This window comes from Procambarus clarkii, chromosome 68, assembly GCF_040958095.1.
Source record: "Procambarus clarkii isolate CNS0578487 chromosome 68, FALCON_Pclarkii_2.0, whole genome shotgun sequence".
NCBI lineage: Eukaryota > Metazoa > Arthropoda > Malacostraca > Decapoda > Cambaridae > Procambarus > Procambarus clarkii.
In genome coordinates, this window is record NC_091217.1 from 11405987 (window position 1) to 11432653 (window position 26667).

The following is a 26667-nucleotide window of genomic DNA, read 5'->3' on the forward strand; positions in this document are numbered from 1 at the left end:
GAAGGTACATTGAGATTGTGAGGATACATAGCATAGTAATTACATTCTTGTAAAGCCACTAGTACGCGAAGCGTTTCGTGCAGGTCCTTAATCAAAGAAAATTTTAAGTAGGTAAATACAGTGGTACCTCGCATAACGATCGCCCCAAAAGACAAACATTTTGGGTAACGAACGGCCTGATCGGCGTGAGATCGTCCCATATGGCGAATGCTCGTTTGAGTAACGTCAACACCATATGGTGGGGTCACGCTGCTTCTTGCACATTCTTGGACACCTCCGACGATGCACATAAATTATGTTGTTCTTGTTTAAAGATGCTAATGATAGGATATAAAGGGGTGACTACTGAGATGTTGCAAAGCATTGACGTTTTTGTAGAAAAAAAAATGAAATTTCTGATATACAACAAATGTCAAAAAGGTTCATTCGGTGTTCGCCAGAAAGGCTGCTCCTCTATAACAATCATTCTTTGTTTCAATTGTGTTCCATTTGTTTTGTATTTGTCATTTAGGCCTCAATAATGGAGAAGCCTACCTTACATACACTGAACCATTATGACATTGTCCTTTCTTCAAATGTGTTCAATATATATTTTTCCTGTTTTATAGCAAAAGGTTCGTTTGGTGGTCTACAGGTCGGCTGCTCCATGTTTCTTAAATAAAAAAAAAACGAAAAATAAAAAACTGTTGAAACAATTTGAAAAATGGACAAATGCCATAAAGGTTCGTTCAGTGTTTGTCGGGTAGGCTGCTCCATTATTAAGACGTGAGTGACAAATACAAAACAAATGGAACACATTTGAAACAAAGAAAGATTGTCATAATGGAGCAACCTTTTGCTATCATGAATATGAAAGACTAGGGCTGCTGGCTGGGTTAGTACTGAGTGAACAACCATTTGTGGCACACGCGCCTCTGGCTCTCAAACACCTGTCCGACACGGTGTTGAAAGACTGCGCTCAGTCGGTGAAATTCAGACCCTATTGTTTGAAGAACATAAGGGTCATAACATTGGTGAAGCTAGGCGCAATAAGGGCTTAACACAATGGTCAGATGCCAGTGGTACAGCACCTATGAGGATGATACAGCGAGTGTATCCAGTTGTAGCTCTGAGCCCCACCCTTGCCATCTCCAATTTATATAGATACATAGATGAATCATTTTCTGCGTTCAGTGATGATGCATCTGATACAAGTAGCATAGATGAACAGTGTTAGCAGCTTCCATGGTGGTGTTGTCCATAGATATTTTCAAGAATACCTGAATCTCTTCCTGACTGACGGACACTCTTTGAGGCTAGCTGAATCTCTTCCTGTGTGGGACCTTATAAAGCGATCTTTTCAAGATTACCTTACAAATTGAGCTTTTCCTATAATTGTTTCAATACTACCTTATGCTTTACAAGCTTGGATACATACCACCTACAAGTACTAAAGCCAAGGGTGCACGTGAGTGCGTTATTTGCAAGCACACAGAACAATGAAACAGGAAACGAAAATCTATCTGTAGCTGGTGCAACGAGAGCAAAGTCGTGCTGTGTACCATGGACTACTTCGTTGACTATTACGCACCTCCAAAGTACTGAGTGTGTAATACAGTGTGTTCCTGTGTAAATAGTATGTGAAACTGTACATATTGTAATATTAGTGAATTTTTACCACATAATATTATGACAATAAACATTTATTGTGGACACATTACTGACACATGTATCACAGTTCCATGGAAAATTATGAACATTCTACTGTATACATATTGTAAAGGTCACAAATATGCATCATATACGATAAAAGAAACAAATAAAACCGCATTGGAAATACATAGAAAAAATATTTAAAAATATATTTGTGGCAACATGCGGTGCTTGAATGGCCTGCGCGACCGTGTCTGGGAGCTTCACACACGGGCGATCAGCCCCTGATGACGTCACAGCGCACATTGTCCACGTCCTCATAGCCAAAGTAAGTGGAATTTGGTAATCTTATTTACATAGACATGTTCAGGGAAGGTAATTTATCATTTTACAAAGAAAAATGATGTCTTAGGGAACATTTGATGTCATGCACACTGGGGGAATTTCACAATAAACACAGTGCATCACAGTGGTTACATGGAGGACACTCGTTTTGTATGACGTCCGTTTCACATGACGAATATGAAACGGATTAAATTCGTTATGCGAGGTACCACTGTACTTGCAAAATTTATAAAAATGATAACAGTTACAAAGCAAGACAAAAAAATAAAAGATGAGAGAAAATTGTAGGTATATTAAAGCACATAGCATAGTACAGTACAGCACAGACTTCAGTCTGCTCTGGGCCTCTGCCGTTCTATGGCAGCGGGCTCAGATGACATTCATTATGAGAGACTTCATCATCTCCATTCATATGCATCTCAGTATTTACTGAATCTGTATAACTGGGTTTGGTAGTTGTCGTCAGTCCGAGGAGTGGCTCAGTGCCGTTGTACTCCCTATTTGGAAACTGGGGTCTCTAGGGGACGTCCCCTAAGGACTTCTGCCCTATTGCCCTCACGAGTTGTCTGCAAACTGTTTGATGATACAGTCAATGCTCGTCTGATGTAGTTTTTGGAACATTATCACCACCTCTCCCCTTCTCAATTTGGTTTTTGCAAGTGCTGCAGCATGACTGATGTCTTGGTGAATTTTGAGGTCTATATTTGAACTGCTTTTGCTGCAAAGACCTTTGTTGTTGCTCTCCTTTTTTACTTGGAAAAGGCTTACACCACCTGGAGATACCATATTCTCTCCCAACTTCGTTCTTTTGGCCTTCGTGGTAATCTCCTTCTCTTCCTCCTAAGCTTCCTCTCTCGTCATTCCTTTTGAGTGCGACTTAGTACCACTCTCTCTCTGCCTCTTTTCGGCAATAAGATGATGTACCCCATGGTAGTGTTCTGAGCACTACTCTTTCTGGTTGCCCTCAATGATCGTCTTTCCTCCCTTCCTTCTGGCATCTTCTCTATTCGCTATGTCAACGATCTTACCCTTTGCTGTCGAGGTGATGATTCACCTCTCCTTCAATGGCAGCTTCAACTTGCAATTGATGCTATGTCATCTTGGGCCACCAATCATGGCTTCAAGTTCTCTACAACTAACACATGTGCTATGACTTTTACTCTGAAGCAGGTCATTCTTTGTCCCTCTTTGTCGCTTTATGGTCATCCCCTTGTGTACAAAGATTTCACTAAGTCTTTGGGGTTAATCTTTGACACTCGGTTGTTTTGGTCACCCCATATCTCTTACTTCCAAGTTGAATGCTCTAAGACCCTTAACCTACTTAAGGTTTTGTCCCATACTTCTTGGGGAGCGGATAGGTGCATGCTCCTCTCTTTACATTCCTCTCTCATACTGTCTAAACTCGATTATGGTTGCCCTGCTTACTCGTCTGCTTCTCCTTCTACTCTTCGCCGTCTTGATGCTCTGCACCATACTGGGTTGCACCTCAGCTGTGGTTCCTTTTGTTCAACTCCTACTCTCAGCTTGTATGTTGAAACTGGCTTCCTGTCTCTCCAGGACTGCCGTGATCACTACTGTCTTCACTACCTTGCGCAGTCCTTACAACACCCTCACTTTCGCCTATGTCGTGCTTTGACTTTTACCCCTGCTGTAGTCCCTGTTCCTCTTCACCACCTTTTTCTCTCTGTCCAGTTGTCTCGCTTACAAAATTCTCTTTCTGTTAGTGTTATCAGTATTTCTCCTCATTTTAATCCATCTTTGCCCCTGTGGAGATTCCCCTTCCTAAATTTTGTAAAACCCTGACCCACATGACTAAAGCTTTTTACCCCTCCTACAGTTCTGAAATGTCTTTTCCTTGAACACTTTTCTTCACACTCCTGCTCCATTCCTGTCTTCAGTGATAAGTGTAAGTCTGCAGATGGTGAAGGCTACTCTGTTGTTTTTCCTGACCACACCTACATGTGTTGCCTTCCTCCAGAGACTAACATCTTCATGGCAGAACTTTATGCTGTACTCTATGCTTTTCGTCTACTGCTTTCTCCGTCAGTCCTCCTTTGTGATTGTAGTTGACTCTTACAATTGCCCTCATTGCTCTGGAGGCCTTTAATCCAGTCCATCTGGTAGTAGTCGAGATTCAACATTGGCTGTTTCTAGTCTCCAGTAGATTTAAGACAGTGTAGTTTTGCTGGGTTTCCAGCCATGTTGGTGTCTCTTTAAATGAGCATGCAATCACTGCCGCTAAAGATGCTATTCGCACTTGTCCCATCTCCTGTAAAGGTGTTCCTTATTTTGACTTTTACCCAGTTATTTATTCCTCCATCCTTGCCTGTTGGCAAGGTTGTTGGTCTTCTGTTACTGGTAACAAACTGCATGCTCAAAAGAGTAGTGTGTCCTCATGGCCTTTCTCCTACCATCATAACCGGCAGTGGGAAATGGCTCTGGCGAGGTTGCGTATTGGCCATACATGCTAAACTCACGGACATTTAATGGAGCGCTGCCCTGCTCCTTATTGTTCAAACTGCATTGTCCCTCTTGCAGTCATGCATATCCTTGTTGAATGTCTTCTCGTGACTGCTTCTTCGTGACCGCTTCTTCATGACCGCTTCTCACGGTCACTTGTCCCTCAATAGAATTCTTGGTGAATCGGATACGTTTGATATTGTTCGCCTTATACATTTCTGTTCTCATATTGACATCCTTAGTGATATTTAGCGCCTTATGATTATTCCGCACATTTGATGGTGCTACATAGCCTTCCCGGCTTGGTGCCTTCTTTTGATAATTATTTACTTGCTTGAGGCTTGGCAATACCAACAGGTTTGCAGAGCCCCCAGAAAAGAATGTTTCATTACATTCAATACTTTAATTTTAAATTTATTTACTCTTTTATACTGTATTCAAAATATGATCCTAAATGAGTATTAAAATATTTCTGGTAATCTGTTTGTAATTTCAAGCTTAGGAAAATTTGCAATTCAGTTTAATTTGTTGACAAATATCTAAAATGGTAACTTAATTATGAAATGTTATACAAATATGATTTTAATTCATACTCAAAACACAGCAAATGATGATACTCATATTTCTATTTGTAAATCTTCTAATGTTAAGTAATTGTATTTACTAGAGTGACTAGCATCTTTATAATTTGTTATGGAAAATTTTATGATGCAAAATTTTGATTTAGAGCTCAGAATTTGGTTGTTCATGATAAATCTCACTTTATGGTCCAAGACATTCTTGAATACTTCAAAATTCAATAATCTAAATTCATTTTAACAACTATTTTTTATTTATGACACTAGTTTGAATTGTGTGTGTTATCAGTTTATCTTGTTCATTGGAGATTCACGAATAGTTCGGAACTTGATGGATCATCTTGTCACAATTGACAATCAAAGAAGTTCATGAACAATTCTGAACTTAGTAACTTGCCGATAGTCTCATTTGCACTGTTCCTCCCCTTTGCAGCTAGCAGCATCTAAGAGCAGTGAGCCGTGACATCGACGCCCTTCCTCTCTCTCTTTCCTCTCTGGGGGCTCACGTAAGCACCGATTACTCGATGCTCTGTTACAAGGGTATATTAGATCCCTGCTCGCACTATAAATATAATTCATCAAAATTGCTTATACAGTATCCATAATTTAGCTACTTTTTTTTTTTTTTTTAGCTTGCCCTATTGAGTTTTTTAGCATATGCTTTTGCACATTTAAATATTAAAGTGTATTAAATTTACATTCTGTTCAGTATTTATTCTTCATATTACATAAATTGATAATGTTAAGTCTTAGATTTTGTTTATTAATATTTCTAATAAATGTGCAGTGTGGACACTTAATACTTTCACTGCTCAATGATGCATATTCCGTCATAAAACCAAAATATGGAGTATGCCCGATGACGCAAACGGTGTCAATAATTTAAACATTTGTAGAAATTCCATTTATTGTTCGAATACTATGGAATTTATTTTAAAAAGTACGCCAACTTCTGCCCATTCTCTGTATACCCCACGTGGCATTCTGACCTTGCCTGTGAGTGCCCACCCACCCTGGAGGCTCACTGGTCTCGTGACCTCGCTTGTGACTGCCGCGGCTTCCCCTCGAGTCAAAAAGTTTCACCATTCTGGTTATTTTATCTCGGGTATTTATTGTTACCAGCTTTATAAACACTGCAAATTGACTTTCAGATGGATACTAATCAAGAACAGAGCCAATTCATGATGAAAGCATTGAAAGAAACATGTATGAGGGAAAAGTTGTTGGGTTTTTGTCGAAAGTATAGAAAAGTGAGACTTGCGTGTTCTTATATGCCAATATCCCTTTACAACGTTCTATTGCAAAGAATTTGATACCAAATTGAACGACGTAGTACAAAAGTTGAGGTGAGAAAGCTGAAAAGAGAAAAGAAAATAAACATTGGAGTGGTGAACTCTCGAGCAATGTTCAGCCTACCTTGCAGTGCGTGGCGAGTCTCATAGGAAAGAGGGACTTCTATGTTCTTATATGCACATATCACTTTACAGCACTCTATTGCAAACAATTTTATATCAAATTGAATAACATAGAATGAAAATGGAGGTCAGAAAGCTGAAAAAGAGTATAAACATATTTGTGTGGTGGTGAGCTCTCAGCCTACCTTGTGGTGTGCGGCAGGTCTAAAGTATTGGGAAATGACTTATATGTTCTTATATGCAAATATCCCTTTACAGCATTCTTTTGCAAACGATTTGATACCAAATTGAACGATGTAGCACGAAAATTGATGTGGGAAAGCTGAAACGAAAATAAACATTATAGTGGTGGTGAACTCTTGGCCTACATTGCAGTGCGTGGCAGGTCTAACGTATAAGAAAGTGAGACTTATATGTTCTTATAGGCACATATTCCTTTAGAGCATTGTATTGCAAACAATTTGATACCAAACTGAATGACATAGTATTAAAATTGAGGTCAGAATGCTAAAAGGAGCATAGACATTTTTGCGTGATGGTGAGCTCTCGGCCTACCTTGCCTAGTTGTGAGTCTAAATTATAGGAAAGTGAGACTTATATGTTCTTATATGCACATATTCTTTTAGAGTACAGTACAACCTCGATTCAACGTATCCCGGTTCAACGAATCTCCAGCTAGGTCGCACAAAAAAGGTGACACCCCTAGGGTCAACACTTGCAGCAGAGGAGCTCCAGCATATTTCAACAATCCTAAGTATTGTAGTACAGGTTGATGGTAGTGAGTGGTGTCCCAGAGAACATAAAGGTATAGTGCTCTTGAAAAATAGGTGAGATAACAGGAAAGTGCTAAGGGAAGGGAAAAATCGGATGAGAAAAAGTTGCCCTAGTGTTTACAGTGCAGAGAAGAACATTCAAGATGGCCACTGGCAATGGGAAAAACAAAGCAGAGCTTGATTTTGAGGGATTCAATGAAGAAAGCATTGATATTAGCAATCTACATAACAAGTTGGTAAATTTAGATACTATAGTGAACTCTCATGTAGAAATAATTAGTAAATTGAAAGAAAGTAATGACCATTTGAATAGCAAAGTTTTATGTCTTGAGGGTTTAGTGAAAGACTTGCGCAAGGATAAGAATCAATTGGAAACAAATTGCAAAGCCATGGAAGAAGAAAATAAACTCTTAAAAATAGCTTTGGAAGAAGTTAAAGTAAATTTAAACATAAATGACTACAATAGGTTAGGCAAGGAAATTCAACAGGAGAAACAGCTTTTGTCAGCACAGATGGAGGAAGTTACACAGGGAATAGAACAGTGCAAGAAAGATATGCAACTCACTTATGCACAAGTGGCCAAGGAGAAGGAAAAAATAGAAGCAGTAAAGGAAGTCAAACACTGCAGTAACCAAGATAAAACAAACATTAGGCTGGAAGTGAGAAAAGAATTGGCATCTAACCTGAAGTTGGTGCAAAACACAGTTGATCGGTGTAAGTCCCTGATCATTTTTGGCTGCAAAGAAAAGGCGATAACATCTAGGTCAGAAAGAGCTGTAGAAGAAGCTAAAGTAGTAGATAAAATTGTTGGCCTCGTGGAAGGTCTTACAACCATAGAGAATGTGTGCGACTACAGGAGAATAGGCAGGTATGTAAAAGGGAAAGATCGACCTTTGAGGATCACCCTAAACGGTGCCAAACAGATGGAAGAAGTACTAAGGAATGCTAGAAAATTGCAAAGTGATGAGGATGGGAAAGGGTGGTCGTTAAGATGAGATCTTTCAAAAGAAGATAGAGAAGAAGCTGCAACTGAACCTCGTCGAGGCAAAACATTTAAATGAGAGCAGGAATGAAGAAGAAATAAATTCTTTTTTCTACAAAGTGATAGGGGTAGGCAAACCAGTAAAGTGGTACATAAAGGCAAACCAACAAAATCAATAGAGAGAGGGGGAGTGAAGAATAAGGAGAGGGGGAACAAGTTCCTGAAGATTGCATACACCAACATAGATGGAGTGAGATCGAAGATACTGGAGTTAAGTGATGTAATACAGCTGCAGACACCAGACATTGTTGCACTCACGGAGACAAAACTTGAAGATGTAATTTTAAATGAGGTCATATTCCCAAGGGGCTACTCAATTTGGAGACAGGACAGAAAAATTAGGAAAGGCGGTGGCGTTGCTGTCCTGGTAAAAGAACACCTAAAGGTGAAGGAAATAATGACTGCCAATCCACAAGAAGTTGACATAATAGCACTAGAGATCTGCCATGAGAATGATAAACTAATGATAATAAATGCATATAGTCCACCGCCAAGCAGCACATGGTCAAAGGAGGAGCTAGATAGTAAACGTGAAGGTCTTATATCAATAATGAGAGAGATTACAGCGAGAGCGGATAACGATAGATCACGACTGTTGATAGTCGGTGACTTCAACTTGAAATCCATAGACTGGGAAGCATATGAAGCTAAAACAGAAGATTTTTGGACCTGTAAATTTGTAGACCTCATCCTGGAAACATTCTTGTATCAACATGTTAAACAAGCTACGAGGATGAGGGAAGGGGACGTTCCCTCCATGCTAGATTTGATATTTACCAGGAAGGAGGAAGAGATATTTGACATTCAGTACCTTCCTCCCTTGGGTAAAAGTGACCATGTCTTTTTGGGAATAAAGTATGCAATGCGTTATAAGCTGGAAGAAAATAAGGAGGTTGAAGCAGTTAAAAAACCAGACTTCAGGAGAGGACATTATGGTGACCTTAGAAATTTTTTCTAAGGTCACCTTAGAAAAATTAAACCCTTAAAACACCTTAAAAATAAAAACCCTTAAAAACACCTTAAAAACACCTAAAAAATTAAACACCTTAAAAATTATACTCACTAGAGTGAGTATAATTGGACAGACTTGATGCTAGGCAAGGAAGTGAATGAGATGTATGTCAAATTTTGTGAAATAGAAATAGAACCAAATTCTTTGGTTCAATAGAAATTGCGAGAGGGCTAGAGACCAAAAGACACTAAAATGGAATCAATACAGGAAGAGGCCGAACCCCCAAACATACCAGCGATACAAAGATACGAGAAACAACTACACGGCAGTGAGGAGAGAGGCAGAAAGAAATTTTGAAGAAGGGATTGCAGACAAATGTAACACAGAACCAGGTCTATTCTATAAATTCATAAACAACAAATTGCAGGTAAAGGATAATATTCAGAGGTTGAAAATGGGAAATAGATTCACGGAAGATGAAAAGGAAATGTGTGAAACACTAAACGAAAAGTTCCAAAGTGTGTTTGTACAAAATGAAATCTTTAGGGAACCAGATACAATAAGAATTCCAGAGAACAACATAGAGCACATAGAGGTGTCTAGAGACGAAGTGGAAAATATGCTCAAGGAGCTCGGTAAGAACAAAGCAGCTGGCCCAGATGGCGTTTCACCACGGGTTCTGAGAGAATGTGCATCTGAGCTCAGCATTCCACTTCACCTGATCTTTCAGGCATCCCTGTGTACAGGAATCGTAGCAGACATGTGGAAACAGGCTAACATAGTTCCAATCTACAAAAGTGGCAGCAGGGAAGACCCCCTCAATTATAGACCTGAATCATTGACAAGTGTAGTAGTGAAAGTATTGGAAAAACTAATCAAAACTAAATGGGTAGAACACCTAGAGAGAAATGATATAATATCAGACAGACAGTATGGTTTTCGATCTGGAAGATCCTGTGTATCGAATTTACTCAGTTTCTATGATCGAGCCACAGAGATATTACAGGAAAGAGATGGTTGGGTTGACTGCATCTATCTGGACCTAAAAAAGGCTTTCGACAGAGTTCCACATAAGAGGTTGTTCGGGAAACTGGAAAATATTGGAGGGGTGACAGGTAAGCTTCTATCATGGATGAAAAATTTTCTGACTGATAGAAAAATGAGGGCAGTAATTAGAGGCAATGTATCGGAATGGAGGAATGTCACAAGTGGAGTACCACAGGGTTCAGTTCTTGCACAGTGATGTTTATTGTGTACATAAATGATCTACCAGTTGGTATACAGAATTATATGAACATGTTTGCTGATGATGCTAAGATAATAGGAAGGATAAGAAATTTAGATGATTGTCATGCCCTTCAAGAAGACCTGGACAAAATAAGTAGATGGAGCACCACTTGGCAAATGGAATTTAATGTTAATAAATGTCATGTTATGGAATGTGGAATAGGAGAACATAGACCCCACACAACCTTTATATTATGTGAGAAATCTTTAAAGAATTCTGATAAAGAAAGAGATCTAGGGGTGGTTCTAGATAGAAAACTATCACCTGACGACCACATAAAGAATATTGTGCAAGGAGCCTATGCTATGCTTTCTAACTTCAGAATTGCATTTAAATACATGGATGGCGATATACTAAAGAAATTGTTCATGACTTTTGTTAGGCCAAAGCTAGAATATGCAGCTGTTGTGTGGTGCCCATATCTTAAGAAGCACATCAACAAACTGGAAAAGGGGCAAAGACATGCTACTAAGTGGCTCCCAGAACTGAAGGGTAAGAGCTACGAGGAGAGGTTAGAAGCATTAAACATGCGAAAATTAGAAGACAGAAGAAAAAGAGGTGATATGATCACTACATACAAAATAGTAACAGGAATTGATAAAATCGACAGGGAAGATTTCCTGAGACCTGGCACTTCAAGAACAAGAGGTCATAGATTTAAACTAGCTAAACACAGATGCCGAAGACATATAAGGAAATTCACCTTCGCAAATAGAGTGGTAGACGGTTGGAACAAGTTAAGTGAGAAGGTGGTGGAGGCCAAGACCGTCAGTAGTTTCAAAGCGTTATATGACAAAGAGTGCTGGGAAGATGGGACACCACGAGCGTAGCTCTCATCCTGTAACTACACTTAGGTAATTACACTTTTCAGGCCGGATCACCGGATTACTCACCCGGTTCGACAAACAATGCTTCCTGTCTCTCCAAGACCGCCGTGATCGCTACTGTCTTCACCATCTTGCGCGGTCCTTACAACATCCTTCCTCTTGCCTCTGTTGTGCTTTAACTTTTACCCCTCCTGCGGTTCCTGTTCCTCTTCACCACCTCCCTCTTTCTGTCCGGTTATCTCGCCTACAGGATTCTCTTTCCGTTCATATTTCTAATGTTTCTCCTCGTGTTGTTCCTTCTTTGCCCCCGTGGAGAGTCCCTCTTCCGCGGTTTTGTACTTCCTTGACCCGTATCACTAAAGCTTTTACCCCTCCTACGGTTCTAAAACGCTTTTTCCTTGAGCACTTTTCTTCTTACTCCATTTCTGTCTTCACCGATGGGTCTAAGTCTGCGGACAGTGTTGGCTACTCTGTTGTTTTTCCTGATCGCACTTATATGTGTCGCTTACCTCCGGAGACTAGCATCTTTACAGCAGAGCTTTATGCTGTTCTCTATGCTCTTCGTCTCCTGCTTTCTCGTTGTCAGTCTTCCTGTGTAGTTGTTGTTGACTCTCGTAGTGCCCTCATGGCTCTCGGGTCCTTTAATCTGGTTCATGCAGTTGTTGTCGAGATCCAGCATTGGCTGTTTCTTGTTCACAGTAAATTTAAGTCGGTTGAGTTTTGTTGGGTTCCCAGCCATATTGGTGTGTCTTTAAATGAGCGTGCGGATGCTGCCGCCAAGGAAGCTGTTCGCTCTTGTCCCGTCTCTCGTAAAGGTATTCCATATTCCGACTTTTACCCGGTTATCCATTCCTCCGTCCTTACCCGTTGGCAGGCTTCTTGGTCGTCTGTTACTGGTAACAAACTACGTACAGTACTCTTAAATGTTGTTTCCTCGTGGCCATCCTCCTACCACCGTAACCGGCGATGAGAAACAGCTCTGGCGAGGTTGCGTATTGGCCATACTCGCTTAACCCATGGTCACTTGATGGAGCGCCGCCCAGCTCCTTATTGTCCTAGTTGCATTGTCCCTCTTACGGTCGTGCATGTCCTTCTTGAATGTCCTGATTTCCAGGACGAGCGTATGTCTTGCTTTCTGACCGCCCCTCGCGGTCACCTGTCCCTCAATAGAATTCTTGGTGACTCGGATACTTTTGATATCGTTCGCCTTATGCGTTTTTGTTCTCGTATTGGCATCCTTGGGGATATTTAGCGCCCTCTGGTTAATCTGCGCATTTGATGGTGCTACATAGCCTTCCCGGTTTGGTGCCTTCTTTTGATAATTACTTACTTACTAATTCCAATCACAAATACCTGTAATTTCAATTTGTGTGTGCTAGCTGCATGTGCACAACACAACTAAAAAATTCTCTGTTCAGTTTTTGTTCAGCTTCTGAAGATGATCCTGAAAAATCATCTTCACCACTATGAGCCATAGTGTATGTGGGTAACATACGCCAGCACAAACCTGTCTCGTCAGCATTATAAATTTGTTCTTGAGATCAATTTTGTTTCTGCACAAATTTACCTAAATTTTCCAGTACCAGTCAGCATCATTGACGCATATTTATGTCAGCACTAGTAGCGTCAGCAGACTGTCTTTTACCATGTACCCTAATGAACCTAATGCCATAGTGGATATTAAAGCTTCTGAGCCATCCATCACTGTATACACACTTCTCAGGAATTTTCATTACTTGGTGAAACTCACATGCCTTTTCTATGAGCAGCCAGCCTGCCACTGGCTTCTTCGTCACTTCATGCTTCTGTTTGTACCACAGCCACACTGCATTATCAACACTCCACTTTTGCTTTCCTAAATACCTTTCTATTTTCTACTGCCTTATCGCTTTTACTTCGAGAGAAATAGTAAAAATGATAGGTTTAACCTTAAGAAGATAAGAAGATAAAAAACAGTACTCTTGCTAATGCCATATTAGCAAACATATTAGTATTATAAGCATTATAATAATATGCATATTAGTAGCATATTAGCAAACTCTTCCTTGACAGATGTAATAGAACACATAATCACCAAACCAGACATAAATATATCTTTGATATCCCCAGAGTCAAACTGAATCTGTGTAAACACGCTTTGCAAATAGAGAGACCTAGTCTATGGAACTCACTCCCTAATGAATTGAAAAGCTGTCCAATTTTGCCTTATTCAAAAATAAAATAAAAAAGTACCTAATTTCATCTTCATAGCCTTGTACCTAGAGCTTTATCTTTGCACTGTTTTTAGTGCTACCCATTCCTCCAATATTTGTACCTAAGTCTTATTACTTTACCATTGTAACCTTAGATCATCTTATATCATGTCCTTGTACTGAGTGCATATTCTACTGCATTATTCCTTGTAATGATCCTCATATTGTGCTTCAGTGAACCAATGTATAACCCTGAGATGTTTTCCTAATATATACCTAGTAATCCTTGTTCATTATTGTGTAGTGTTGTTATTGTGTATTATTCTAATCTGCTTTTGTGTCAAAATTTCTTGCAATGTACCTGTAAACATTTTTTTTTCAATTTACTGTAATTTTTCTACTTAAAATCATCTGTACCAGTAAAGTAAAGCTGTAAAATACCTGTAAACATTTGTCAATTTTACTGTTAATTATCTAAAAATTATTTGTTAGTTTAAAGGACTTGCCCGAAACGTTATGCGTGCTAGTGGCTTTACGAGAATGTAAATTCAACTTAAATTCTATGTTCTCTGTTAACCTCCAATGTACCTTCTTGTATATATATAAATAAATAAATAAATGTAAATATTCAGCGCACACAACACTTACTCGGGACTCCCCTCTCCACCTTCTTAATTACAGTACTGTTACTCTTAAATCATATTAATAGCATAAAAAATATTAAGTAAGTAAAATTGCACTGTAAAGTTTCATAATATTACAGGTTAGCATGTTGGTAACAGGTATCTAAAATCTGTAAGTCGAAAATCAGAATTTCATTTGGTCCCAACCATTTTGGATTTTTGGCACTGCACTGTATACTATAATAATTATCAATATTTTGGAATCTGCCTTATATATAAAAGAAATTTCCCTTCATGTTTTCTTATTTTAAAATAATAGTGAAATCAATAACATAACCTATTAGAAACTTTTGTCTTTTTTTTTTTTTTTTTTTTGCAGGAGCGCTCCCGGGAAGCAAGTCCTGGCACTAGTCGAGTAAGCATGGCAGATGCCTTGAAGACTGAGTCAGATGTCTGAAACCCCATGAGGATGTAGAGCCCTCTCAGGTTGGAATCCAGCATTTATTGCTTGGCATCCTAAGTCCACTAGAATCTGCAACGAATGAATCTTTTATAAGCCAATCAATGTCTGAGTGAAAACAAAACTTATCTGAAAATGTTATTAGCCACTCAGGATATATGAGGGTGAGATATGAAAATATTTGTTAGGAAATGATACGGACTAATGTAAGTAAATGTAACTGCCATAAATATTTTCTTGAAATATAACTCAAGAATTATCAAGTTCAATAAATATGAATTTAAAACAGCCTTATTATACTGAACTTCATAACATTTTATATAGCCCATGATATGCTCATGAAAATTTTTGGAATGTCAAAGTGATAAGGAAATTTTAGGAATAGAAAACTGAGAAGTTTCTTTACAATGTAGAGAATTCTCTTTTCTAAATGCTGCTGCATTAACAGTGATCTAAAGCATTACTGATACTATTTGATATAATGTTAAGTTTAATGCCCTACAATGCAGTTAAAAGGTATTCCTAAACATTCATAATGCCTAAAATATTGTGCATCCATTGAGATTTGGATGGAAAATCTCATCTTCAAATGGATGAAAACAAAATGTTTTGGTGCGCATATTTATACAGTAATAGAAAATGGTGCACATTCTAGTAACCGATCGTTATTTGTTTTCGATTCGGTATCACTGCAACGTCCAGGGAATGATGGTAATTAATTTTTAAGATTAAGGTTTTCTGTGATGCCTCTAATTTTGGAAGTGGAGAACATATATTCTGGCTGTGTTCAAGAAATCCCTTATCATGCATTGTCAGTACATTAATAGTTATGAACAAAAAATAAGGAATGCACTGAATGAACACAATAAACACTGTTTTGGATGGTTCAAAACATTGGTTCTGGTACAATATTTAGGTTCTTAAGAATTTTTTATGATATTGGCCTTAATATACTTTTAATTTTTACTAATATATAAATATGATTTTCATCAGTAGTAAAAAAAGTTGATAATGAGAAATGAAAAGGGAATTCTTAGATCCAGCCTCTGAGATATAGTTACTTGTTAAGACTACGGCTCAAAAGTTTAGTTATTGTCTGCAAACATTATCGCTTAAGATGAAAAAGGGTAAGTGAATTTCATTAACAACTCACACATACAACTTGACACCAAATTTTTGTTACAGTCACTAACTAAACATTTAGGTCATCATATACAAGAACTCAGGAGTCTCTCTAATCTCTTACATATGTGTTTCGGAACTTGGTGAATAATGTTTACTACAGGATAAGGTTATATAACATTTTCTTACAATATACAATATTTAAGTACTTGCAATTTATAGGCATGAAGATTACATACAAATTTATAGGATCTCGGTAACAATTGACATCCATGTACAGTGTCCGACTCACTCTGCTGTTGATAAGTAAGAGTTGATATTCATATTGTATGATTTGTGATGTCAACTCTTTCTGATTGATATTTTCCTAAACTTGTCTACTGCCCGATGTAACATGTTTGATGTCTTTTTTTTTTACTAAGTAAAACTGATTTGATTTAATTAACAATTGATTAACAGATAAAAATGATTGGTAGCAATAAGTTGATAACTCATTATATCTAAGAGTTTACTGAAGATAAAGCCTAAAGCAGTTGTGAATAGCTTTACAATTTAAGATGAAGATGCCAGCACTCGTTTATGATAGTTTGTGATTTTTCTTCAGTAAAATATTGGAATGATGTTATACTCGCTTATTGGTAAAAGACAAAATTTATATTAATAGTCATTGTAAAGCAACTTATTTTAAAAGCTTGCATATGCCACTTGTGTAATTACCAAATTGTAGTTACAAGATGAGAACTATGCTCGTAGTGTCTCATCTTCCCAGCACTCTTTGTCATGTAACACTTTGAAACTACTGATGGTTTTGGCCTCCACCACCTTCTCACTTAACTTGTTCCAACTATCTACCACTCTGTTTGCAAAAGAACATGTTCTAATTTTTTTTTGCACCTTTGTTTCTTGAGCTTGAATCTTTGACCTCTTGTTCTTGAAGTTGCTGATTTCAGGAATTCCTCTTTATCAATTTGGTTGTTTGCTGTTATTATTTTGTAAATGGTGATCATATCACCTCTTTTTCTTCTATCTTCTAGCTTTGGTATATTTAACCCCTCTAGCCTCTCTTCGTAGCTCTTGTCTTTTTGGTTCTGGAAGCCATTTTGAAACATGCCTTTGCATCTTTTCTAGTTTATTGATGAGCTTCTTGAGATATGGGCACCATACAACTGCTGCATATTCTAATTTTGGTCTCACAAAAGTCACAAATAGTTTCTTTAATTTTTCACCAGCCATGTAATTAAAAGCGATTCTGAAGTTGGAAAGTGATGCATATGCTCCTCGCACAATGTTCTTTGTGTGTTCCTCTGGGGACAGTCTACTATCCAAAACCACCCCTAGATCTCTTTCTTTGTTAAAGTTCCTCAATTCCTTTCCACACAATTTGTAAGTTGTGTGTGGTCTATTTTCTCTGATTCCACATTCCATAACATGCCATTTATTCACAATGCATTCCATTTGCCATATGGCACTCCAAGCACTTATTTTATCTAAATCAATTTGAATGGTATGACAATCATCTAGGTCTCTTATCTTCCCTAGTAGTTTAGCATCATCAGCAAACATGTTCATATAATTCTGTATTCCGTCTAGTAGATTGTTTATGAAGACGATGAAAATTACTGGTGCAAGAACTGAACCCTGGGGTACTCCACTCTTAACATTTCTCCAGTCTGACACATTGCCTCTGATTACTGCCCTCATCTTTCTGTCATTTATAAATTTTGCCTAAGCCAGTGCACTAAACACACACACTCTCATGTAGGAACAGCCTAAAAAAGGCAAAACACCACCAAAACAGGAAATTGAAGTCAGAGTGCCCCAATGACCACCAGGCAGGAACATCAGTGAAGAATTGACTGGTGTCAGCTCGGGGGACCTGAGCTGGCTCCTTCCTTTCTCAACAAGGTGGGGAGGTGGAGGTATTGAGTAGGGGACCCAGGCTGGCTCCCTCCTTTCCCCAACAAGGTGGGGCGATGGAGGTATCCAGCAGGGACTCTGGTTTGAAAAAGTTTTGGTTGTTTGTTTTCTTTAGGGGGAATTCTTTTAATAGTGTGGTTTTGTGTCTTGTATTAACCACTGCACTGTGCATACCACCTTAAGGCACTGGATTAGGAGTGCACAGAGTGCCACATGATGCTTTTAGGTATAGGGAATGACTCAAAACTCGTGTGGGTACACAGGGCTCACATCCAGTTCCTCAGGATTTTAGTCAACTGAAGTCATCTTGAAAAAAAAATCGTCAGCATCCGTACTAGCTGTGAGAGCTTCAGTACTGAGAGAATGACCAAGGCTGGCACATGCAGCAGGTGCTCACAGCACCAGTGTGCAGCTAGGGACCACAGCATCACTTAATAATGATGAATAAAATAGGTAACTGTAATTATTTTGCATTGATATTATCATAGATGATCCTGATTGTGATAAAGAGTAGGCAAAATGTCCAGATATCAGTGAATACAATGCTAGTTATGATATTCATAGCATGAGGTAGAAAGACAAAGCACCCAGCCATTGTTTACACCTTCAATGTATCATGAAATGAACTCATGTTCCTTCACAATATAACCTCATGGAAATAAATTTATATTCGGGATTTTGTGACGGGAATGTAGTAATAACAGCAGTCTTGTAGCTGGTCATATCAAGACGTGTAGAATAATGGAGGCATTGTCTTGCATCACGCAACTGCTGGCGTTGTCTGCTCATATCATGAGGCTGAGTTTTGATTTCATCACCAAACTTACCAAAACTGCTTATTACTTTGTTATGGTGCATATAAATGTTGATAATCATATATAACATGTATATAGCATAATAACAGCAAGAACACCGTTTGGTTGATCTAAGAATAAAATATACGTGTCTATATATTATATATATATATATATATATATATATATATATATATATATATATATATACACACACACACACACACACACACACACACACACACACACACACACACACACACACACACACACACACACACACACACACACACACACACACACACACACACACACACACACACACACACACACACACACACACACACACACACACACACACACACACACACACACACACACACACACACACACACACACACACACACACACACACACACACACACACACACACACACACACACACACACACACACACACACACACACACACACACACACACACACACACACACACACACACACACACACACACACACACACACACACACACACACACACACACACACACACACACACACACACACACACACACACACACACACACACACACACACACACACACACACACACACACACACACACACACACACACACACACACACACACACACACACACACACACACACACACACACACACAGAGAGGCATACCTCAGAATAGGATTTTAATCCGTTCCTGGAGACGCCTCGCCTTCCGAAAACTCGCATTCCGAAGTTAATTTCCCCATAAGAAATAAAGGGAAATGAATTAATCCGTTCCTGACTACCCCAAAAACCCCACATCAAACTAAATTTTTATACCTAATTCATCTAAATAAACCTACAAAAGTATGTTCCAGTTATTACTTACCTTACTGTCGAGTGCTGTAGGCGTATGGAAGATGGTGAGGAGGGGGGAGTAGGAGAGGAGTTAGTGTTTGGAAGGGGAGTCCCCTTCCATAATCACATCAGGCAGTGAGGACCTTTCTGGTGTGCTCTCCCTGGGACGTTTAACCTGAGTGCCACTAGGTCCTGGTCGAGGTTCACTGCTCGATTTCTTCACCAAATATTTGTCCATGAAAGCTTGCTTTTCCCTTCTTCGCAAGCTCTCTCTGTAGTAAGGCATCACAGTGTCATTGAAAAGATTAAGACAACGGCCTACTACAGTTTTGTCTGGGTGAGTGTGTTCAATAGTTGTTTGAATCTCTTCCCACATCTGACACACCTTCTTCATTACTGCAGAAGGGACATTCGCTGGTGCTGTTGCCACCACCTCCTCCTCCACTGCAGAATCATTCGCTGCTGTGTTGGCTTCCTGTTCCTGTTGAAGGGCTAGGAGTTCTTCGGTGGTCAGTTCTTCGTTGTGTTCTTCCACCAACTCCTCCACATCATCACCATCCAATTCCAAGCCCATTTTCTGGCCTAGACTAACAATTTCCTCAACAATAGGCGCATCATTTATAGGCTCAAACCCCTCAAAGTCTAGTTCTCTCACACCTTCAGGCCACAATTTTCTCCAGCCAGAGATCAGGGTTCTTTGAGTCACTTCTTGCCAGGCTTTGTCAACGAGTTTTAAAGCACTAAAAATGTTAAAATGCTCTCTCCAGAACTCTTTGAGGGTGAGGTTTGTGGCTTCAGTCACTTCAAAACATTTCCGGAAAAGTGCCCTTTCATACAGTTTCTTAAAATTCGCTATGATTTTCTGGTCCATAGGCTGAATTAGAGGAGTGGTGTTAGGAGGAAGGAATTTAACTGTGAGGAATTTATTGCATTGAGGCATCAAATCATCTTCCAAGCCTGGAGGATGAGCAGGAGCATTGTCAAGGAGAAGCACGGCTCTGAGTGGCAATTGTTTCTCCTGCAGATATTTTTCTATGGCAGGGCACAGCACTTCATTCACCCACTCCGAAAAAATAAGCCTAGTCACCCATGCTTTTTTATTAGACTTCCACATCACAGACAAACGGGTTTTCTGCACATTATACTGTTTGAAAACCCTTGGATTTTCAGAATGATACACTAGCAAGGGTTTAATTTTTAAATCGCCACTCGCATTTGAACACAGCACAAGCGTAAACCTATCTTTCATAGGCTTGTGTCCAGGCAAGGATTTTTCCTCCTTGGTAATGTATGTCCTCTTAGGCATTCTTTTCCAAAACAGTCCTGTTTCGTCACAATTAAACACTTGTTGCGGTAGGTATCCCTCAGCCTCTGCAAACTCTTTAAATTCGTCAATAAATCGTCCAGCGGCTGGTTTGTCTGAGCTGGCTGCCTCCCCATGCCTTGTAACACTATGGATACCACTTCTCTTTCTAAATTTTTCAAACCAGCCCCTGCTTGCCTTAAACTCTTTCTTTTCTGCATCACTCGTTGCAGGGGTCTTCTTTAGAAGGTCTTCGTGCAACACCCTGGCTTTCTCAGAAATAATGGCCTCCGAAACACTATCACCCCTCAACTCCTTGTCGTGTATCCAAATTAATAACAACTTTTCCACTTCTTCAAGTATTTGTGGTCTTTGTGTCGTTAATGTTCTTACTCCTTTTGCCACATTAGCACTCATAATCTTATCTTTCTTCTTAAGTATAGTGCATATTGTTGATGTCGCTTTGTTGTACTGCCTACAAAGATCAACAACACGTGTACCGTTCTCATGCTTTCGAATGATCTCTTGTTTCTGCTCTATTGTCATCCTCACATGAGCTTTCTGGCCTTTATCCTTACCACTGGCTTTCTTGGGACTCATGGTGAGATATATAATAACAAATTGTATAGACAAATCACCAAAAATCCAACAAAACACTGAAAATTCACGACAAGAATTGATGTGGGGGTAGTCACTGCGCGCGAGACAATGGTGAACTGAGGGGCAGCGGGGCAGAGGGGCGACGATCGCCGAACGACCACGCGCTAGGTCGGCTGTACGCGTATCAACAAACTCGCGTTCAAACTCGACTCCCGAAGTAACCATCGCCTTCCGAGACAAATTTTTGGAGTAAATACACCTCGCCTTCCGAAAATCTCGCATACAGGGACAATCGCATTCCGAGGTACCACTGTATATATAATAATATAATATATAATATAAATGTGTGTGTGTGAGCCCCATATTTTTTAGCATAGTGATATTCCACACATTTAACTATATAAATTCCACAAATGATAAACTTCTGAATAATATTACTGCAAAAAACTAGATGTTAAAGCATTCACAGACACTGAAGTAATCATGTAAAAATGTATTTGGGGCAGCCCCTGCCACACTCACTGTCAGGAGCTAGGCTGACCTTGGATTCTTGTTCTGTGTATATAAACTCTCAACACACAATGTTTATGGTTCATTATGGTGTACAAAAATGTGGATAGTTTTATATAACATGTGTATATAGTGTAATAACAGCAAAAAATGGTTTGATTGATCTTGTATATGAATTATAATATACGTGTCACCATATATGAATCCCATATTTTTTAGCATAGCAATGTTTCATGCATTTAACTATATAAATAACACAAATTACACACTTTTTAATAATACTACAGCAAAAAACCAGAGAAGAAACGAATGAGAGGTGTTGAAATAATTATGAAAAATTATATTCGAGGCAACTGCCATCCCATAAGGTGGCAGGGGCAAGCATGTCTAGGTGCCCACTCACCCAGCACCCATAAATTGCTCACCTTCTCAGCTTCATCATGGCTAAAATATGTCACATACAATATTTTATTTTAGTTTCCCCATGATCAGGGACTGCATTTTAACAATATAAGAAGAGAAAAAAATATTTTGGAAATAATTTTTTTCCAGCACACTACTGGGGTGTCATATTATTATGTGGCACAGTTGAATGGTTAATCCATGCAACAGATTAATACAAGATGCCTACCTTTCTGGATGCCTTCCCTGGTCGATTGCAGAAATTATAATCTTTAACCCTTAAACTGTGCAACACGTCATATGCAGGGTTGAGTAACTTGCAATAAATTGCGCATCGCATCATATGACGTGATGGAGAACTATGCAATATTTAAACGGCCCGCGGATACACAGGGTTCACCTCATCTTCATCACGACTTGTAAACAGACACCATTTAAAAAAAAAAATCGTGGGCCACATTCCCGGGTGTGAGGGGCCTCAGTAGTGAGTGAGCCACCCAGGTTGGTGCACACAGCATGAGCTCACAACACTGCTGTTCAGCTTGACCCACAGCATCGCCTAAAAATGCCATAATATATATGTTCAGAATATTATTTAGCAATGATAGTATTACAGAAGACCCCAGACTGATCAAAATGACCAGGATTCTGATAATAGCAGGATTGTTGTGATAATTAGGTCTATAGTGGGAGGAGTAATCTTGGTGGGGAAGGAGGGAGCGTTGTCTGCTTACTCTGTGTGACTAACTTTTACTGTCTGGACTCACTATAGCAGCTTAGTTGTTCGCAGTGGTGAACAAAACATGCAGATACTTATATATAACGTCTGTATATACAGTAGTGAATAAAATAAAAAACAGTATGGTGGGAGGAGAATGATGGCGAGTAAGGTGAGGTGACAGAGGGAGCGAGTGACAGCCAGTGGCAGGCTGCCACTTCCTGCCACTGCCACTCTGCATACCAACTTAGTGGTTCGTTATGGTGAACACAAATGGAGATACTTATATATAACGTGTATATATAGTATAATAACAGCAAAAGGAGTGTGGGGGGAGAAGCCATTTTGGTGAGGGAGGTGGCAACATCTGCATGATTTATCATGCTGGGTAGGGGTGGCCACTATGCTCTTTGGGCACTATACTGGCTTAGTTGAACAGTTATGGGGAACAAAACATATAAATACTTATATATAATGTGTGTATATAGGGTAATAACACAACAAACAGTATTGTTGGGGGAGAAATTTTAGTGCGTCTGACCTTGAATGTGTGAGGGAGGCTGCCGCCAGCTGACTGTGTGTGTAGCGACGTCTCTTAGTGCCTGAACTAACTATATCAGCTTAGTTGTACAGTTGTGGTGAACAAAACACACAGATACTTATATATAACATCTGTATATAGTGAATAAAAGCAAAAACAGTATGGTGGGAGGAGAATGTGGGCAAGTGAGGTGTTGAGGGAGTGAATGGCAGGGAGTGGCTCACTGGTGTGTTGTGGTCACTCCTTGTTGCTTTTTGACTGATAATATAAACTTAGTGGTTCATTATGGTGAACAAAATATGCAGATACTTATATATAATCTGTGTATATAGTTTAATAACCGACAAAGTATTTGTTCACTGTTTGATGAACATAATAATTGAATCAACAATATGCACACCATAATTCTGAGTACAGCGATGATTCACACATTTTATTATATAAATATGCCACACTACACACTATTGAATAATATTACAACAAAAAAACAAAGAAAAATCAATCGGAGACTTTGAAAAAATTGGGTAATTATCTTTTTGTGGCCACTCCTGCCTGACAGCTGGGGCGGAGCAGAACGTCTGGGACGCATGATGAGTTGGCGCCTATTTTTTGCTAGACTTCCCTGCCCTATAGCGGGCAAAATATGCCATTTACGAATTTTTTATTATTTTCCCATGATCAGAGAACACACATTAACAGGTTTAGAAGAAAAAATATTTTTTTCTGGGGGAGCCCTTATGGCTTCCCAGAGCTATCCATGGCTGATATGGATAACCCTAACTATTTTGCATCAGTTGATGTGGGTGGAGTTCTAGCCTACCGGGGACCACGAGCCAGAACCTGGCCCCCTCACAGAGGCATGGGGAGCAATGGCCCATAGAAATGCACATGTGATTTGAAGCATTCTATATCTGCCATCGACCGGGACAGGCACCCAGAAAGGTAAGCGCCACAAAACAAACCCCTATTCTGGTTAATAACGAAAATTGACAAACGAGTGGACAGAACTCCCCAAAAGAAAAATGAGCAAACAAGCATGATGTCACACGAGCCGCGCCGCATGTCTGCGCGGCTCCCCTCTCCCTGGGAGGTGGAAGGGGGAGCCCGAGACCCCTGAGCCGGCGATCCCCACCCCAGTTCCTTGGCTGATGGGATCGTGCATGGTCGTGTGGCTCCAGCTCCAGTCTTGTCTCAGTGCTGTGACTTGTTTTCAGTGCTGCTCTTCCGGTGGTCATGTGAGCTGGGAGTAATATTCTCAGGTACTCGGGCTGCATGTGCTTAGGGTCACCTTCCCTGAGTGCCCTGTAAGTACCGCCCTTGGGGCTTGGGGTTGCCTTCCACAAGTCTCCTTGGGTCTACCTCTGTTGGCCTTTCGCTGCTTGGCATTTGGCCGCCCCAAGTGTTTGGGGGTTTTCCTCCCATGTTTACCTTGGGGTTAGTGGTAGTTATTGCACTGGTGGGGCACAGGGTACTGCGTAGCTAGTTTTCACCTATAACAGCAGCCGGCTCTGTTACCTTTGGGTACGTTGTCCACTTGCATGGTTTTTCTTTTATTTTTGTTTTTGCTTGTGTTTCCCTCAACCTTATATTAGGGTCATTTGTGTGGTGGCACCCCCCTGCTTCGTCCTCACGAGTGGACATGGCCCTTGGGTTCAGCTTTAGCAGTTTGCTTGGTAATTTGGGGTGCCGGTTAGCAGTGCCCTGCCTGGGATAACCCTTAGCAAACCCAGTCTAGGGGCCCTGGAAAACCCCGCGGGGCTCTCGGATCCGATGGAGGAGACCCTTGCGTCCCCTCTCACTTTGTGCGAGTTTGAGGGTTGTTCTGTCCCTTTGTCTCACAGTGACTCTGATTGTTTTTGCCTCCATCATGCTGCCTGTTGGGTCGGTGACACATTCGACCCTGAGTCCTGCGAGCTGTGTTGCTTGTTCGTGACTCAATTCACCCAGTCTGCTGATGATTTACTTCAGGTGCAGGCAGCTCGCGTGTTGCAGGGTAGGTTTAGGTTGTTGTAATGCGCTTGGGTTGTCGCTTCCCCAGATGCCCCGAGGCTGCCCCGCTTTGTGTATAGGACCGGACTTGGGGGTGTTGGTCACTTCGGCCTTGGTTCCATCTGCGCCTCCTTGTTCTTCCTCTTCAGTGGTTCATTCGACCCCCCCCCCCTCCTCCCTGTTTCCGGCCCCTAAGCAACTGAGGGCTTCAGGGTCGGGGTGGGGTTTAGAGGTTTCTGAGTTTCAGGGGTTGCCCCCATCCAGAGTAGCTGCGGAGGCATTCGAGTCTGGTCCTCCAGCCGATGCTCTGGGGTCTGACCAGTGGGCCCCTTCTCTTCTGGCTCTTTTGGCTGCCCCGGCTTTTTTTTATGAGGCCAGGGCTTTGGAGGACGACTCGGCACCTGGGGCCTGGTGTAGAGGCTCCTGTGGTTGGGGAGGAGCTGACTTGGGGGGCCTTGGGCGCCATTGGACCCCGTCTGGATTTTCCGTCCTTCTGAGCAGGGATTACTGTTGCAAGGAGTGGGGTTTTCTTTTCCTCCCTCTGCGTACGATCTGGACATGGGTTCTGCTCCTCCCCGGGTTTGGTTCTGTGTCCCTGTGGATTCTTCGGTTCTGTCTTTCCAGAGGTTTTCGGCTACCCGCAACTCTCCGCCTGGGGTGCGGTCGGCCTTTGCGGCTTACCTCCTGCGTGACCAAGAGTTCGCCTCCATAATGGATTCTTTTTCCTTCAGGTTTGGATCGTCGTGTCCTTACTGGGTACGTTATGAGGTTCCGGGGTCGTCCTAGCTTGCAGACTGCCCCTTGTTTTCACTGGATGCTTGGGACTCATTCTGTCGAACCTGCACGTTTGAGTGGCACAAGGCGTTGACATTGGTCCAGGTTTACCTCGGGGTCGATTTTGAGCATTTTAATGAGTGTCTTTTCGCTCCTGCCCTTCTGCGGGATGTTGGTGCAGTGCAGCTCCATGTGCAGGTTCCTTCCCTGTCGACTGCACTTGTGGCGGAGGATTTGCGTGCTCGTGGCTTTTTGGCTTCGGTCCTGCGTTTCTTTTCCTTCCTGGAGCTGTCTTCGGATTGGCTTGCAGAGGATGTAGAGGCACTTAGGGACATTCCTGGGTCTGGCACCTTGGTTTCTACTGCTCGGGCGTCGTCTGCCATTTTGAAGCTCTTTATGACAATCCTACGGAAGACATTGCTGTTTTTTTTTGCTCCGTTTTTTTGCTGCGTGTTTCACGTGTCGACAGGTGGTCCTTGCTTCCTCCTTGGAATCCGCATGGGCCCTGGTTCTTAGGTTGCCTTCTCCCTTTTGTCCTCTGCTTTTTGAGG

General features: G+C 40.7%; 1 protein-coding gene across 7 annotated transcripts in view; it reads left to right on the plus strand.

Annotated features, from left to right (window-relative positions):
* The window catches only part of sei (seizure), a 1036232-nt gene extending 1021355 nt beyond the window's left edge, over window positions 1–14877 (plus strand). For all 7 annotated transcript variants that reach the window (XM_069310832.1, XM_069310834.1, XM_069310833.1 and 4 more), the window contains one exon: window positions 14507–14877. In XM_069310832.1, coding sequence (XP_069166933.1) covers window positions 14507–14584 — 78 coding nt within the window. In that variant the 3' untranslated portion in view covers window positions 14585–14877. The remainder of the gene's footprint in view (window positions 1–14506) is intronic.
* Window positions 14878–26667: the final 11790 nt, after the last annotated feature.